The sequence below is a fragment of the Hemitrygon akajei genome, chromosome 5 (genome assembly GCF_048418815.1).
Source record: "Hemitrygon akajei chromosome 5, sHemAka1.3, whole genome shotgun sequence".
Taxonomy (NCBI): domain Eukaryota; kingdom Metazoa; phylum Chordata; class Chondrichthyes; order Myliobatiformes; family Dasyatidae; genus Hemitrygon; species Hemitrygon akajei.
This window is the reverse complement of record NC_133128.1, coordinates 80,197,396-80,214,092: the sequence shown is the minus strand read 5'-3', so window position 1 is coordinate 80,214,092 and position 16,697 is coordinate 80,197,396. Positions and strand designations below refer to the sequence as shown.

Sequence of the window (16,697 nt, the reverse complement as noted above, 5' to 3'; positions counted from 1 at the left end):
TTCTAAGACACATTACAAGAAGTAAGTTTCAGAAAACTTGTCAGTAATACTCAGTGCATTTTTAATGACATCTGTGAGTGGATATGAATTGGGACTAGCTGTTTATTAAGTGGAAAGAAGAGTTTGAACTGATAGTCTTCTAGTTTGCACTAGTTTGTGCACTGTTCAATCTCTTGACAGAATTTCCTTTGGTAACATCAGTTTGGAGTATTCACTAAAATTTTTGGAAACATCTGGAAACAAATGACGCAGTGAGATGTAGCTGTTTATAGCTCTTTTGGACTTTGATTATATGTGGATAAAACGTTTTCTGTTCTACTGTAAGCAAGGTCATTTACGGATCTGGTAATAATTGGGTTAAACTGAATTGTTATTATGTATTCATCACAAGTCATATGAACATAGCATTTTCATATAGGCTTCCAAGTTATTTTCCTAATTTATTAAAAAGTAATGCTGCATTTTTAAGCTCTGTACTTCACACTAATTTGCAGTATAGTCAGGAAACATGGCCATAATTTTTACATTGAACAACATTTCTAGATTTTTGAGTTAACAGATCTAATTTGGAAAATGTAATTGTAATATCTAATTGTACTAATAGACCACTGTCATGACAAATATAGTAACCTTTTAGAAGTGTAGGGTTCAGAAAATTTCTGGTCTCAAAGTGAATATCTTGCTGATTGCTAGAGCTGCCTCTGTAGAATGTGAAAATTGTAGATTTCATGTTGCATTTAACAATACCTTTGTAAATAAGAAAAATTTTGATCTGTTAAATAAAAATTCAGTTGGTGCCATTGTAGCATAGCAGTTAACACAACACTATTTCAGCCTGGGGCGTTCCAGGGTTCAATTCTGGCACATTTCTGTAAGGAGACTCTATTCTGTACCCCATGTGTAGGTTTTCCTCAGATGCTCCTGCTTTCTCCCACAGTTCAGAGATGTACTGAGTAGGTTAATTTGTCATTGTAAATTGTCCCATGATTAGGTTGGGGTTAATCAGGTTTGTTGGGGGTTGCTGGATGGAGTGGCTTGAAGGGCTGGAAAGACCACTATATATAAAGTAAAATACAATGCCGAATAAATGGGCTTCAAACCCTGTTATTGACTTCTGACATACTATTCTACAGGTTACCCATGTAAATTGTAATAAATGAAGTGTTTGTTTTCAATGGGAATGAAAGTTTTCTTCCAAATGTATTAATTTCAAGTTCACTTGAATATGATTGGAACATGGAAAATTATTTTTAAAATATATAACGATGTAGGATTTGCAAGCAATGCAAAATCCCATCAATTAATTTTGCATTGGATTTTGGCAATTCTTGGTTGCTTCATAAATTGAAAAGTTCTCATAGTGCATCTAAGTAGAATCAATCTTTCAGCTGAATATATTTCACACTTAATCTATTATGTATATCACATAAGAAGCAGATTGGTGAGGTCTAGTTGGAAATAATATTTTAGAACTACTCAGATTAAGCAGTATTTAGAAGATTTAAAGATTCAAACTAACACGCCTGAAAATTAATATTTATGATTTTATATTTTTGCTATTTAATACATGTCTTTGTCTTTAAATTTTGCAGCAGGATGGGCAGCAAATGGCAGATGAGCCCATGTCAGAGGATGAAACAATTCAAACTGTAAGTCAGTGATTTCATGCAAATATTTTTTTTTAACTATTTACTTTTGTAATCATTTTGTAAATAGTTTATTGGAGGTGAAATTGTTCATTGGGCATTTCACTAAATTTTTATAACAAATATGAAACTGGTTGAGTTGTTGAATTTGCTGACATATTGAGCACTTATGTTGCTGGTTGCTTAAGTTAGTGATCTCAGCGTAGTTTTATCAATACTCTCATTACTGCAAATTTAGCAAAGGAAGATGCTTTTGATTCAAGGCAAAAGGAATGTCTCTGTGACTCATCTGGTGAGGATTTGAGAAGTTTGGTTATAGTACTGCCCCAGACATTGAATACCTTGTTGTTGATTAAGTTAGACTCAGAATTCACTGGTATATGGTGTGAAAATTGTTTTATGGCAGCAGTAAATTGCAATGCATAATTTAAAAATATAATTTATAATAAGTATATTTTAAAAATTATATTTAGTGCAAAAAGAGAGCAAAAAAAGAAAAAAAATGTTGATATAGTCTACATGGGTACATAGTCCATTCAGAAATTTGATGGTGGAGGGAGAGAAGCTGTGCCTAAAACATTGTGTGTCTTCAGTCTCCTGTACCACCGCCTTGATAGTAGCATTGAGGGCAAGTCCTGGGTGACGGGTATTCTTAATGATGGATGCCACCTTTTTGAGACATCACCTTTTGAAAACGTCCTTGATGCTGGGGAGGCTAGTACCTATGATGAAACTGACAGAGTTTACAACTTTCTACAGTTTATTTTAATCCTCTGCAGTGACCCCCACCCCCCGCACCAGACGGTGATGCAACTAGTTAGAATGCTTTCCGTGGTACATCTGTATAAATTAGCAAGAGTCGTTGGTGTCATACCAAGCCTTCTCAAGCTCCTAATGAAATATAGCCACTGTTGTGCCTTCCTTATAATTGCATCATTATGTTGGGCTCAGTAGATTATAACATCCAGGAACTTGAAACTGCTCACCCTTTCCACTGCTGATCCCTCAATGAGGACTGGTGTGTGTTCCCTTGATTTTTCCCTTCCTGAAGTCCATAATCTTGTTGACATTGCGTGCATGGTGGTTGTTGCGACACCACTTAACAAGCTGATCTGTCTCACTTCTGTACGCTTCCTCGACAGCAACTGAAATTCTATCAACAATAGTTGTGTCATCAGCAAATTTATAGACACTTTTTAAGCTGTGAGTAGCTACACAGTCATGGGTGTAGGGAGAGAAGAGCAGTGGGCTAAGCACACGTCCTTGAGATGAGCCAGTCAAGGATTCAGTTACAGAGGAAGATGCAGAGGCTCTGGTTTTGGAGCTAATTGATGTTTGAGGGTATTGGTCTGGGTCTGTACAGGATCCTGATTCCCTCATCTGTAATTTTGTTTCCTGGAGTTGTTTTTGATCTGATCCTTGTGCACTTCTCTTTCTAAACTGGAGATTTGGAGTGTTTGGATAACTAAAGGTGCTTTGTATCTGATACTTTCAGTAGAAAGTAAAATTAGTATTTTCTAAATAAAAATTCATCTTTGTATGACGTCAATGAAGGGACATTTGAATTGGCTACAGAAAGCAGTCCTGTGTAAGTTATTCTGGAAGTGGCTTCACCAGGCTAACTCTTGTATTCAATTCCTCTTCAAATAAATTCTACTCTGCAGTCTGCTTAATTCCCTGTGTTTTCACTTTTTATTGATACCCAAGTGTATCATTATTTAGCAATTATCAGTAGGTTCTGTTATACCTCTAAGTAGACCAACTGGTCCCAGATGTTTTTTCGGTCTATCTCATGGGTTTTTTTCATTGTCATTTCATACAGCAAGTTACATCGCCTCTGAGATTTGCTGAGCTGTTCTGAAAGTTTTCTGTGTGGACTTTGGTCCTCTCCTGTGGATGCTGTTCATATCAAAAGAAAGATGGAAGCCCTACCAATCCTTTTAATTATCTACCTTGTTTTGCTATTAATTGAGATTATGGGTAATCTATATATTTGCTTTAATCCCATAATTGTCAGTGATTATAGTCAGCAAAAATCAGTTGATGGTTTTGAAATTAAACAATTGATCCAACATGGTTGTCATTTGTAGAATAGTTTCAGGCTTTGCCATTTGCATTTGAGGGTGTCAAAAGCCTTGTCACAATTTTTCAGCTAGGCTCTGGGTCCTAGATTCTAACAACTGGAAATAGTTTTGTTATTTCTCATCTTGGGAAATGCATCACATCCCTAATAATCATCTAATCTATAGATATTAGTTGCATAAGTTTTTCTTGTATTTCAGTCTGGGAATCTGATAAATCTGCCCTTTGTCTTTATTTAAGCCTTCCTCAAGTGTGGACCCATATGTTCTGCTGTGACGAAGAGCTAGACAATTTTAATAGTTTTAGCACAGCTTCAATTCTCTTGTTTTCTGAACAACCAGATATACAGGTCAAGATTTCATAGGCCTTTACAGATAAGTTTTATTATCTAACATTTGTCCTTGATGCAATTTAATTAGAAGGTTTTCATTATTCACAAAAAAATTGTACATCAATGTATACTGTAAGCAGTTGGTGTGTTCAATTAGATTGTGTCATTACTTGGGGCTTAGTGCTGTATTAGTAGAGATGTGCGTTGAAACTTGTACTACAACAAAGTACATTGCATTCATTTACTGAGTTCAGTTTGTCAGCAGATTTTACAATTGGTCATGATTTTATTGCTCAGACCTTACAAGAGCACCATTTAGTGGGGCTAGTTGCTATTTTTCCTAAAGTATTAATATTCTGAAGAATCCAACTAAGAACGGTTAATTGCGCAATACATTTGCCTTAAGGTATTTGCATGAACAGTGTGAAACCCATGTGTATCCGCAGCAATAGGCATGAAATTTTGCAGAGGTGCTTGCAGTGTAGCATGGCCTACTCAAAGGGTACTTCCACTTCACTTAGTTTAGCCTCTTTGTTGTGTTTCCTGTTTACAAAGAATCAAACACCAAAAGCATTTAGCACTTTTTGAGTTGGTGTAGGGGAAAAGACTTCAAGATTTCACATTTTAAGGTGGACATTGGTCACAAGTCTGAAGAGTAATTTGCTTTGAGTTTGTATATTTATTATTATCTATTAAAAATACACAATTATTTCACATTAAACTTTGGTTCAATTATTCTACTAAAAGTGAAAGCTCATGATAAAGATGAACTTCCTCTTGTATAGTGTGAATTTTCCTAGTAAGACTTCAATGGCTATCCCAAATTGACCTTGAGAGGTGGTGGTGAGCTGTTGCCTTGCTCACAATGCTGCTTGATAAAGAATTCAAATGTTTTGGCCAAATGACAATAGAAAAACAGTTTATTTCCAGTAAAGGATGATATAGAAATTGGAAGTCCAGGAGCAGCTACCGAGAAATCTTAAGGGATTTTCAAGAATCACAGACTACTTCAACAGTGCCTTTCACATTTACAGATTCTAGTACCATAAATAAAAATGAGAACAGGGGCATTTGATAGAATATTGTGGATTGTGTTCTCTCCATAATCGTTAGTTTGCTGTGGAAGCTAGAATTGTTCAGTGATGAAGAGTGTGTTAATCAATGGGACAGTTTTGCCCTAGGTTCCACATGAAGAAAATTACCAGAGCTGCATTTCTGCACTTAAGAAATATTGCAAAAGTGCATCCATTTCTGTTATGTAATAATGCTAAACGACTGATTCACACCTTTACATCGAATACACTTTTTACTGGACTTCCAAAGCAAATCTTTTGACAAAGCAACTCATTTAGAATACTGCTGCTCTACTTTAAACTAAAACCAAGATGAGGGAGCATTTCACTCCTGGCCTAGCTACTCTGCATTGGATTCCTGTATCTTTTAGAATTTATTTTAAATTTTCCTGTTTTTAATGCTCAAATGGTCTGTGACCATGACCAAGGGCATGCAAAAGCTTGGGCACCCCAGGTCAAAATTTCTGTTACTGTGAATAGTTAAGTGAGTAGAAGATGAACTGATCTCCAAAAGTCATAAAGTTAAAGATGAAACATTCTTTTCGACATTTTAAGCAAGATTAGTGTATTATTTTTGTTTTGTACAATTTTAGAGTGGAAAAAAAAGGAAAGGAGCACCATGCAAAAGTTGGTGATTTGAGCACCAAGAGATTTGAGCTCTCAGATAACTTTTACCAAGGCCTCAGACCTTAATGAGCTTGTTAGGGCTATGGCTTGTTTGCAGTCATCATTAAGAAAGGCCAGGTGATGCAAATTTCAAAGCTTTATAAAATACCCTGACTCAAACCTTGTCCCAACTATCAGCGGCCTTGGTCTCCTCTAAGCAGCTGCCTAGCACTCTGAAAATTAAAATAAATGATGCACACAAAGCAGGAGAAGGCTATAAGAAGATGATAAAGCATTTTCAGGTAGCCGTTTCCTCAGTTCATAATGTAATTAAGAAATGGTAGTTAAAAGGAGCAGTGGAAGTCAAGTTGAAGTCTGGAAGACCAAGAGAAATTTCCCAGAGAACTGCTTGTAGGATTGCTAGAAAGGCAAATTAAAACCCCTATTTGACTGCAAAAGACCTTCAGGAAGATTTAGCAGACTCTGGAGTGGTGGTGCACTGTTGTACTGTGCAGCGACACCTGCACAAATATGACCTTCATGGAAGAGTCATCAGAAGCAAGCCTTTCCTACGTCCTCACCACAAAATTCAGTGTCAGCAGTTTGCAAAGGAACATCTAAACAAGCCTGATGCATTTTGGAAACAAGTTCTGTGGATTGATGAAGTTAAAATAGAACTTTCTGGCTGCAATGAGCAAGGTATGTTTGGAGAAAAATGGGTGCAGAATTTCATGAAAAGAACACCTATCCAACTGTTCAGCACAGGGGTGGATTGATCATGCTTTGGGCTTGTGTTGCAGCCAGTGGCACGGGGAACATTTCACTGGTAGAGGGAAGAATGAATTCAATATAAATATCAGCAAATTCTGGAAGCAAACATCACACTGTCGGTAAAAAAAAAAGCTGAAGATGAAAAGAGGATGGCTTCTACAACAGGATAGTGATCCTAAACACACCTCAAAATCCACAATGGACTACCTCAAGAGACGTAAACTGAAGGTTTTGCCATGGCCCTCACAGTCCCCAACCTGAACATCATCGAAAATCTGTGGATAGACCTCATAAGAGCAGTGCATGCAAGACAGCCCAAGAATCTCATAGTACTAGAAGCCTTTTGCAAGGAAAAATGGACAAAAATCTCCTCAAAAGACTCTTAGCTGGCTACAGAAAGCATTTACAAGCTGTGATACTTGCCAAAGGGGGTGTTACTACTGACCATCCAGGGTGCCCAAACTTTTGCTTCAGGCCCTTTTTTTGTTATTTTGAAACTGTAAAAGATGGAAATAAAAAAAGTAATCTTGCTTAAAATATTAAAGAAATGTGTTATCTTTAACTTTATGCCTTTTGGAAATCAGGTCATCTTTTACTTAGCTATTCACAGTAACAGAAATTTTGACCAGGGGTGCCCAAACTTTTGCATATCACTGTATCACCGAATTGCTTTCATTTTGTAATCCTGCTGAAGCTCCTAGGTCTTCCACTGTACTCTCAAATTTAAACCTTCCCCTTCAAAAGATAATTGGCAGGTGCCTCGGTGCCTAAAACTGTTAGGGATGCAGATTCAGCTGACACTTCTAAATGGCAACTCAAAACCTATTTATTTAACCTTCCTATTAACTAGCATCTTGTGTTTTAATTTCGTATTTGTACTTTATCCCATTGTCAAATCTATATGAAAAGTGCTCTATCAATAAGTTATTATATTTTTATCTTTTCTCAGCTCAAGCTGGTAAAACTTAAGGTGTGGGCAGAGTCAAGCACATTCATTTCTCAATTGCTAGGAACTTTCAGATTATTCTAGTGGTATTTGGTATTGTGGTTTTCTGGATATTTACATAAGTATTGCTGTGTAGGCCTATTGCTGTGCTATTGTGTTGTGACTTTGGGATGAAACTAGTTGTAGATATTAATATTGGGACAATGTATACCTTGTGATAATTCCATCATCTTCCAATTTCCTCTTTTAGTTCAGCATATTTCTGCTGTTTTTCAAATTTTGATTTCTGTGTGTTTGTGTTTGGAATGGGTATGTCTATTAAGTAAGTTGTTTTTGTTTATCCTGTACTGTTATATGTGGATGGTTATTATGGTTTGTCCTATCTGTAATGGATCAGGGGTAATATAATTCATAGGACACTGATTCAAACTGGTGTATGTCTGACAGAGACTTGGCTTTCTCCCAGCACACCAGATACACCAATTTGACCCAAAGGCTTCTTAATTTACGGAATGGACCGAACTGCTGATTTAGAAAAGGTAAAAGTAGGAGCTGTGTGTTTCATGGTAAACTTTCGGTGGTCCTCTGTTATAGCGGTTTTGTCAAACTTGAATTCCCCCAATTTTGAGCACCTAATGGTCCAATGCTGTCTGTTCTAAATACCTAGAGAGTTCTTTTCCAGTTCTTTTAGAGAGTCTCTGACCACAGTTTACACACCACCATCAGCCGACTTATAATCAAATGCTCACGATACTGCATAATGCAGTCTCCAAACGAGAAATAGTACATCCTGATGATTGGAAAACTGCCTCATCAGAGACTTCAACCAGGTTTGTTTGAAGAAAACCCTGTCCAATTACCATCAGCATGTAACCTGTGGCACCAGAGGTCCCAAAATACTAGACCACTGTTACTCTAAGATAAGGAATGCCTGTTGTTCCATGCCTAGATGCATTTTGGTAAATCGAATCACTTGGCTGTCTTCCTATCTGCATACAGGCAGAAGCTAAAGAGCAAAGCTCCAGAGATTAGCGCAACAGAGATAGTCACAGGAGACAGGAGTGGCTACGGGATAGCTTTGTGTCAGTGGACTGTGTTCAAGGACTCATCTGGGGATCTAAATGAATACACCATATGTTTGTAATGGACTTTACTAAAGGAGCTGTAGATGAGTATGTCCCCACAAAATAATTTGGTCTTCCCCAATCAGAAGCTCTAGATGAACAGTGAGATCTGAAATCTGCTGAGAGCCAGATCAGAGGCATTCAAGTCTGGTGACTAAGAAAGTTACAAGCGGTCCAGGTACAATCTCAGAAAGCTAGCCATCTGACGGGTGAAGTGGCAATTCCTGATCAAATTTGAATCAACAAAGAATACTCAGCAGTATGACGGGGCTTGAATACTGTCACCTCCTATTAAAATTAAGTCATGCGATATAAGTAATAGCAGGGTTTCACTTCCAGTCCTCTTTGCTCGCTTTGACCATCATATATTTAGATTCAGATTCAGTTTGTCATTTAGAAACCACAAATGCAATGCAGTTAAAAAATGAGACAACGTTCCCCCAGAATGATATCACAAAAGCATATGACAAAACAGACTACACCAGAAAATCCACGTAACGTTTGGCAATCCCCAATCCAGAGTCCGGAGAGGCTGCTGTGTATTAATATCGCGCAACAGTCTAGCGCGTTCCCCAGAAAGGACCTCCAAATCCACCAGACAAAAACAAGACCAAAAACTAAAGCTACAAGACCTGCACAAAACCACATAATTACAGCATATAGTTACAACAGTGCAAACAATAGCATAATTGATTTTAAAAAAAACAGACTATGGGCACGGTAAAAATAGCCCAAGATGTTAAAGGACTGTAAGTTCAAAAGAAATCACCACAGTTTCCACAAGTCCCCAGGGTCCCGACAGACTCGCCATCCCACGGCAGCGGCAGAAGGGAGTACCCCCCGCTATGGACTTCCAAGGCGCCGCCCGACTCAGCCTCGCAGACGCAGCACACAATGAAAGCTCCGTCGAAACCAGCCTCGCAGACGCAGCACACAATGAAAGCTCCGTCGAAACCAGCCTCGCAGATGCAGCACACACTGAAAGCGAGAGTGCTCCATCCATGCTAGTATCTTTCCTGTAATACGCTTGGCCTCTTGTCTGGCGGCTTGTTAAGGCTGTTTGAGAATTCAAGTACACAACATGCACCAATTCTCCTTTGTCTGTGTTTATTTCCTCAAAGAATTCTAATAGATTTATTAGGCAAGATTTTTCTCTTAAGGAAACCTTGGTGACTTTGCCCAAAACCTTATCCTTAACAATCAATTCCCAGCATCTTCCTAGCCATTGAGGTCGGTGTAGAAGCCATGTATCTATTTTCTATCTGTATTGTATTTTGCGTTGCTTGTTTATTATGGGTAATCTGTCACGTGGATTGGGGCATGGTGGAAGTGAATGAGTATAGTTATATATTCATGCCTTGTCTTTAGTTCAGTTTAGTCTAGTTCGAGCCAGGGTGGCAGCTGGGATGATATTTTGGGTTGACAGCTAGCACTAGGTCGCTATTATTTTGTTATTAGACCGCTTATTTCATTATATTGCTAGCTTTAGTTTTGTATCGCTACAAGATTTTTTGTCTTTGGTTTCTTAATAAAGGATTGGACCTTTTCTTTTGATCTTTAGAACTTTATTTTGAAGTGCATCATACAGTGTAAACCCCTGTGCTTTGTCTCTGAGTGGTTTTGGTTGGTTTTCAAGTAACTGCTACATTTTACTAACAAAAATATAGTTACATTAAACAAAACCTTTGGCCTGCTAGTGAAATTGGAATCACTTCACAGAAGCCAGAACAGCTGGTGGCAAGTAAGAACCTTTTGTTGATTCATGTGTGTTTGTGGTTTGAACAGTTTTGAATGACCAGCATTGCCTGTTCATTGGGGCCATTGCACAATCTTGAGCCATTTGCCCGATGATTTGCCACTTTATTGAAGAGCTGAAATTATTTTCGATTGCCGACATTTAAATTTGAAGGCTGTTTTGTCTGGTTTAAGCATTGTGGATGCACAGACAGTTTGTTGACTACATTTATTGAATCAGAATATCACCAGTGCTGCTGGCGAACAAAGTTGCGAGTAGCACAAGTAGGAAAAGTAACATGAGTGAATTGAAGCGTGAAACTGATGTCAGTAACCCTCATTGGCTCTGGCAACAGAGAAATTAAACTCACTTTGAAACCTATAGCGGGTAGAATCCAGACAAATGTAAGATAAATGTGAATAAAGTTAAAGCTTTAATTCTGGCAATAAAGGATCTTATGTGAAATGAAGAAAATGTCTTGCAAGTGCAATCTTATCTAAAGAACTCAAGCAGTCTGTGAAGCTGTTGCTAAGCAACATCATGTATTGTCACAACTTCCCAAGGTTGAACAGGAAAGAGATCCAGTGTTTTTCAAACAGTGGTTGTCTTGGTAAGCATTCATAGGGGAAATTAAACATGGCTGACTCAAGCGTGTTCTGTTGCAGGTCATGTTGCTGTAACAAGTGAAAAGGTTTCTCAAATTTCAAGGCATGTTTTGACTACACATAGCAGAGAATTCACAGGATGATGTCAAACTGAGCGACAGTGTGTCAAATGGCAGTGCTCCAAGTTCTCCAGGCAGAGTATCTTCTGTATCATAATACCTCCTCTGCACGCGTTAAAGCACATGTCAACGATTATTGAAGGACAAATGTGCTGGAAGAGCAAGAGATGTTCCTCTAAGTAGTTAGGCTGTAGGAAGAAATTGCCACACAGGTGGCCAAAGTTAATGTGGTAAAGGCTTTATATGTGGCAAGTGCTAAAAGTGCACTGTCAGGCCAGTAGAATGATTTCCTGTATTGATAAGGCACAGAAAATCCAACACACTCAATGTCGGCATTGATTCATTTGTTTCTCAAGTATCTGTAATGCATGAATTAGACCCCCAAGAGTGAACACTCTGTAGTTCAGGTGTTCACTCTCAGCTTGCACTAAGGAGGCACTCTGAACCTGTCATATCCAACAGCTCAAAGTGCACATGGGGACATTCACTTAGAGCGTGGAAACATTTTTGTTTTCAATGAAGGTCAAAGTAGTGGTTTTGATATTGAAGCAAAATGAAATAATTTTATTGGTGCAACAACGTGTTTCATCTTTGCCTAAAAGCGAGATTCATGTCTTTGGCAATCCATTGCGGTATCATGCAATTAGGAGGGCTTTTGTGAATAGTGTTGAAGGCAAGATTGATAGTTATATTGACTGTCTCTATTCCTTGAACAGTACATTAGAGTTCGCTCTAGAGAACTTGTCAGAATGTTGACCATGAGAAAAGATATCTAAAGGCCAAGGCTTTATTACAGGAACATTTTAGTAATGAACAAAACAATTGCATCTGCCTATGTGGAGAAGGTTATTACGTGGGTACCTATCAAATCTGAATATGTGAAAGCCCTTCAAGAATACATTATTTTTCTTTGAGGCTGTTGTAGTGCCAGTGGAAGAGGTGCAGTACATGCGAGAGCTGCACATGCCTACTCATATCTTAATTGTAATAAAGAAATTGCCCTGCATGCTTGGGTATAAATGGAGAATGGTGGGATGTAAACTGCAAGAAAGGTGCAATTGTAAGACTACTTCTGCTGACATTGTTGATTTTATTACAAGGCAAATAAAGATTCCTGTACACCCTGTGTTTGGGAATATACAAGATGCTACGTCACCTACATAAATGTGTAAGCAAAACTAAATCACAATTTCATTCTGATGCTAAAGGAAGCAGCTTTGCCACTACTGTAGCCACTCTGAGAAGTAAATTAGAACTGAACCTGGAATTAATGGAAGGTAAATGCTTTCCTTAGCCAAAAGGCTTTGCTCTGCGATGGGGAACATACATTGAATTTGTGTCCTCAGCTGGAGAAAATGGCACATGGTGAGAAGATTGGAAAATAGTGTCTGATTTGTTTGCTTGTGTACAGGACACATCAGCAGAAAATGTCTTTTGTGCAAGGTATGCAAGGCAAGCATCCAGCATACTTCATATTCATTCTGACAAAAAGGGTGCAGAATCAAAACAAGCTGTGAAAGAATCATGCAGCAGTGAGTAGTGCCCTGGTATCTAATGGCCTTATTGGGGGTGGTGACCATGATTGTTAAACTTCCCATAGTTCCAGTACGTGAAGTCTAAGAAGGGTAACAAGACAGCGGTTATTTATGCTTTCCTAGATCAAGGAAGTACAGCAGTGTTCTGCATAGTAAGCCTCATCAACGAGCTCAACTGAACAGGGAAAAGGACACATTCTCTTATGCACTATGGGTCAAGAAAAGCCTGTGAATAGCTACATTGCTTCAGATTTGGAAGTGGCTGGTTTAGATTGTGAAAACTACCCTACATCTATATGCAGAAATGTATGCCTGTCCAGAGAGGGAACATTCCACATTTGAGGGATCTCCAGGGATGGTCTCACCTGAAACTTGTCTATTTGCTGGAGACTGATTCAGAAATTGAACTGTTGATAGGGTCAAATGTGCCCAAAGCATTGGAGCTGTTGCAAGTGATTCACAGTGTTAATGATGGACCAAATGCAATCAGAACAATGTTCAGTTGGACTGTGAATGGACCACTGAAAGGAGACAATGTTGCTGGAAGAGACTGTGCACAGCCTGAGCTGATAGTTAACAGGGTGTCAGTTTTGAACTTGGATAAGCTTTGGTAGTGGCAGTTTAAGGCACACTTCCATGAATGCAGTCAGGATGAACAACCTGGTTTGTCAAGAGAAGATCATAAGTACATGGAGCTGGTTGCAAATTCTGCAAAACTAGTAGTTGCCCACTACCAGATTACTTGGAGAAAGAAGGAAGTTAACATGCCTAATAATAGGAACATTGCTGAACAGTGTATTCTGGATCTAAGGAAGAAGTTTAAGAAGGATTGACATTTCACACTGACTACACAGCTTTCATGAAGGATGTCATCTCCAAAAGTTATGTCAAAAGAGTGCCAGCAGAGGATCTGGAATGCAGTGATGGGGAAAGTCTGGTATATTCAACATCAAAGTGTTTAGCACCTCAGAAAAGGGAACCTTCAAAGGTACATTTAATGTCAGAGAAATGTATACAATATACATCCCAAAATAATAAACACAAAGTACACTGCAGATGCTGTGGTCAAATAAACACGTACAAACAAGCTGGAGGAACTCAGCAGGTCGGGCAGCATCCGTGGAAACGAACAGTCGACGTTTCGGGTCGAGTCTTGGTCTCGGCCCGAAACGTTGACTGTTCGTTTCCACGGATGCTGCCCAACCTGCTGATTTCCTCCAGCTTGTTTGTACGTGTTGATACATCCCAAAATGCTTTTTCTTCGCAAACATCCACAAAAACAGAGGAGTGCCCCAAAGAATGAATGACAGTTAAATGTCAGAACCATAAAGTCCCCCCCAGCTCCCCTCCCTCCCACGCATAAGCGGCAGCAAGCAACAATCCCCCTTCCCCCCCCCCCCCCACTTCGAAAAAAAAAGCATCGGCACCCACCACCAAGCGTTCAAGCATGCAGCAAAGCAACAGCAAAGACACAGACTTGCAGTTATCCTAAAGACTACGTGTTTCACCCGGTATTCGACATACCACAGGCTCTCTCTCTCTCTAATAAGGGAGACAGAGGTATCTCCATTTCACAGCATGAAGGGAGACATAACAAATAGCTCACTGGTTTACAATGATAAAAGTCCATTGTGTTGTTTTTTCGGTGCTCTATACCCAAAGATTTCAGGTCTCTGGGCACACAGCCGTAGATCTTCCAACTCCCACAACACACCGATCTCTGGGACACTGATCTTCATTCTGCCCGTCTCCAGAGCCATTAGATCTCGGCCCTCCGAAGGTGAGCTGAGCTCTTAGGCTGCACCCTTGACATGTTGAATAACAACCAGTCGTGAAACCCCGAGAGCAGGTCTCATTCCCGCAAAGAACCAAAGTCAGCATGTAACTCGAGGCCAGGGTCTTCAAAAAAAACACCCTGAAAGGGAAAAATAGAGATATTAAAGATGGAAATAGAGCTGTTTCTGAAGATGCAAGCAAAGGAGTCGCCGTTAGGTGCTATTGTCTCCTCCTAAACTCTATTGTGTTTTTTTTTACTGTGGAGCAATTTTTCATGGAATATCTCTTCATGCTTAGCTTTTACAAAGGGCAGATCTTACTAGCTTACTGATTGGAGTCATAACTAGATTCAGAAATGAACCAGTGGTGATCATGGTAGATACTGAATCTATGTTTGATCATGTTACATTAGCAGCACAAGATGCAGATCTACTGAGGTTTCCCCCTTGATGATGACCTCAGCCAAGATATGGTGGACTTTAGAATGTTGCTACATCTCTTTGGAGCTACTTCATCACTGAGTTGTGCTAATTTTACTCTTTGGAAATGCACAGAAGATAATGAACAGTTCACCAGCGAGATGGTGGATAAGGTTTTGCATTGCTTCTATGTTGACATCAAGAGTTAAACTGCCAGGTTCCAACCATTCGTTGCAAATGGTTTCAGAAATTCTTAAGGTCTCACAAGCATCTCATTGCAGGCATGTAATTACTATAAGCAACCTGGTTGGTTCACATCATGGAGGAACATGGGAGAGTTTGATCAGGTCTGTGAAAGGTACTTAATTCCTCCATGAAGGTACAAATTTTTGATAAGATTCTACACAGTCTTTTGTGAAGTGATGCTGTCATCAAAGGTCATCCAATTACTAAAGCATCCTCCAATCTCAATGATTTGAAAGCACTAACACCCAACCATCTGTTGCTTCTGAAGACTTCCCCATTCTTGAAGAATTCCAAAAGGAAGACATTCATGCTGGTCATAGATGGAAGCAAGTCCAATACATGTTATGCTTGTTTTGGAAATGGTGGGTCAAGGAACATTTACCAGAGCTGCAGGAATGTCAGAAATTGTCTGATATCAACACAGTTTCCTCCCAGGAGACATTCTGCTTATAGTTGATGACACGGTGCCAACTTCCAACTTCATGGGAAGAATCATCCAAGTCTTTCTGGACAGAAGAGGATTTGTGTGGCAAGTGTGCATCAAGACCAAGTCCAGATGTCTGGACAGGCTTGTAACCAAGATTTATCTTCTACAGGAGGCAGAGATTAGAGGAACTATATAGGTCTAGAAACATGATTTTTGACTTGACTTACTGACTGGACAGAGTGGTGCACTGAGCTAAGTGCTGGTAACATCTGCCTAGATAACTGTTACATGACTTAACTGGAAGAAAATTTCCATTTGTATGAATGTTTAAGATGTTTATCCTTTAAGATTTCATATTTCTTATTTTTACTAGTATGTAGTTGTAATTATTGTGTAATAATTAGGGGTGGGGATGTAGGATCCATGTATCTATTTTCTGTCTATTGTGTTTTGTGTTGCATGTTTATTATGGGTAATCTTGTCACGTGGATTGGGGTGTGGTGGAAGCGAATGAGTCTCGTTATGTATTCATGCTTTGCCGTCTTTAGTTCAATTTAGTTAGAGCCAGGGTGGCAACTGGGGAGATTTTTTTTTGTTGACAGCTAACGCTAGGTCGCTATTATATTATTAGATGTTATATTGCTAGTTTTAGTTTAGAGCTTTGTTATTTTGAAGCGCATCATACAATGTCAGCCCCCGTCCTTAATCTCTTGAGTCGTTTTGGTTTGTTTTCAAGTAAACACTACAGTCAGGCTAACTGGCCTATAATTTCCTTTCTTCTGCCTTCTTGAAGAGTGGAGTGGCATTTGCAATTTTCCAGCCCTCTGGAACCATGCCAGAATTGAGTGATTCTTGAAATGTTATTACTAATTACTAATCTCTTCAGCTACCTCTTTCAGAACCCAGTTGTCTATCAGGTCCACATTCAGGCCTTTCAGCTTCCCAAACACATTCTCCCGAATAATAGCAACTGCACTCACTTTTGCCTCCTGACACTCTTGAACTTCTGGCATACTGTTAAGTGTCTTCCATGGTGAAGGCTGAAGCAAATTACTTGTTCAGTTTGTCTGCTATTTCCTTGCCTCCGGTTGCTATCTCTCCAGCATCATTTTCCAATGGCCTGATACCTGCTTTTGCTTCTTTTACTCTTTATAAATCTGGAAAAAAGCTTGATATCCTGTTTGATATTGGCTAGCTTACCTTATTTCATCTTTTCTTTCCTTATGGCTCTTTTTGTTGCTTTCTGTTTTTAAAAG

General features: G+C 39.0%; 1 protein-coding gene across 3 annotated transcripts in view; it reads left to right on the top strand.

Moving 5' to 3' along the window:
* LOC140727909 (ribosomal protein S6 kinase alpha-3) overlaps positions 1-16,697 on the top strand; it is a 109,890-nt gene that overhangs the window by 11,478 nt on the left and 81,715 nt on the right. For 2 of the 3 annotated variants that reach the window (XM_073045868.1, XM_073045866.1), the window contains one exon: positions 1,593-1,649. In XM_073045868.1, coding sequence (XP_072901969.1) covers positions 1,593-1,649 — 57 coding nt within the window. The remainder of the gene's footprint in view (positions 1-1,592; positions 1,650-16,697) is intronic. The other variant, XM_073045867.1, reaches the window with a different exon arrangement.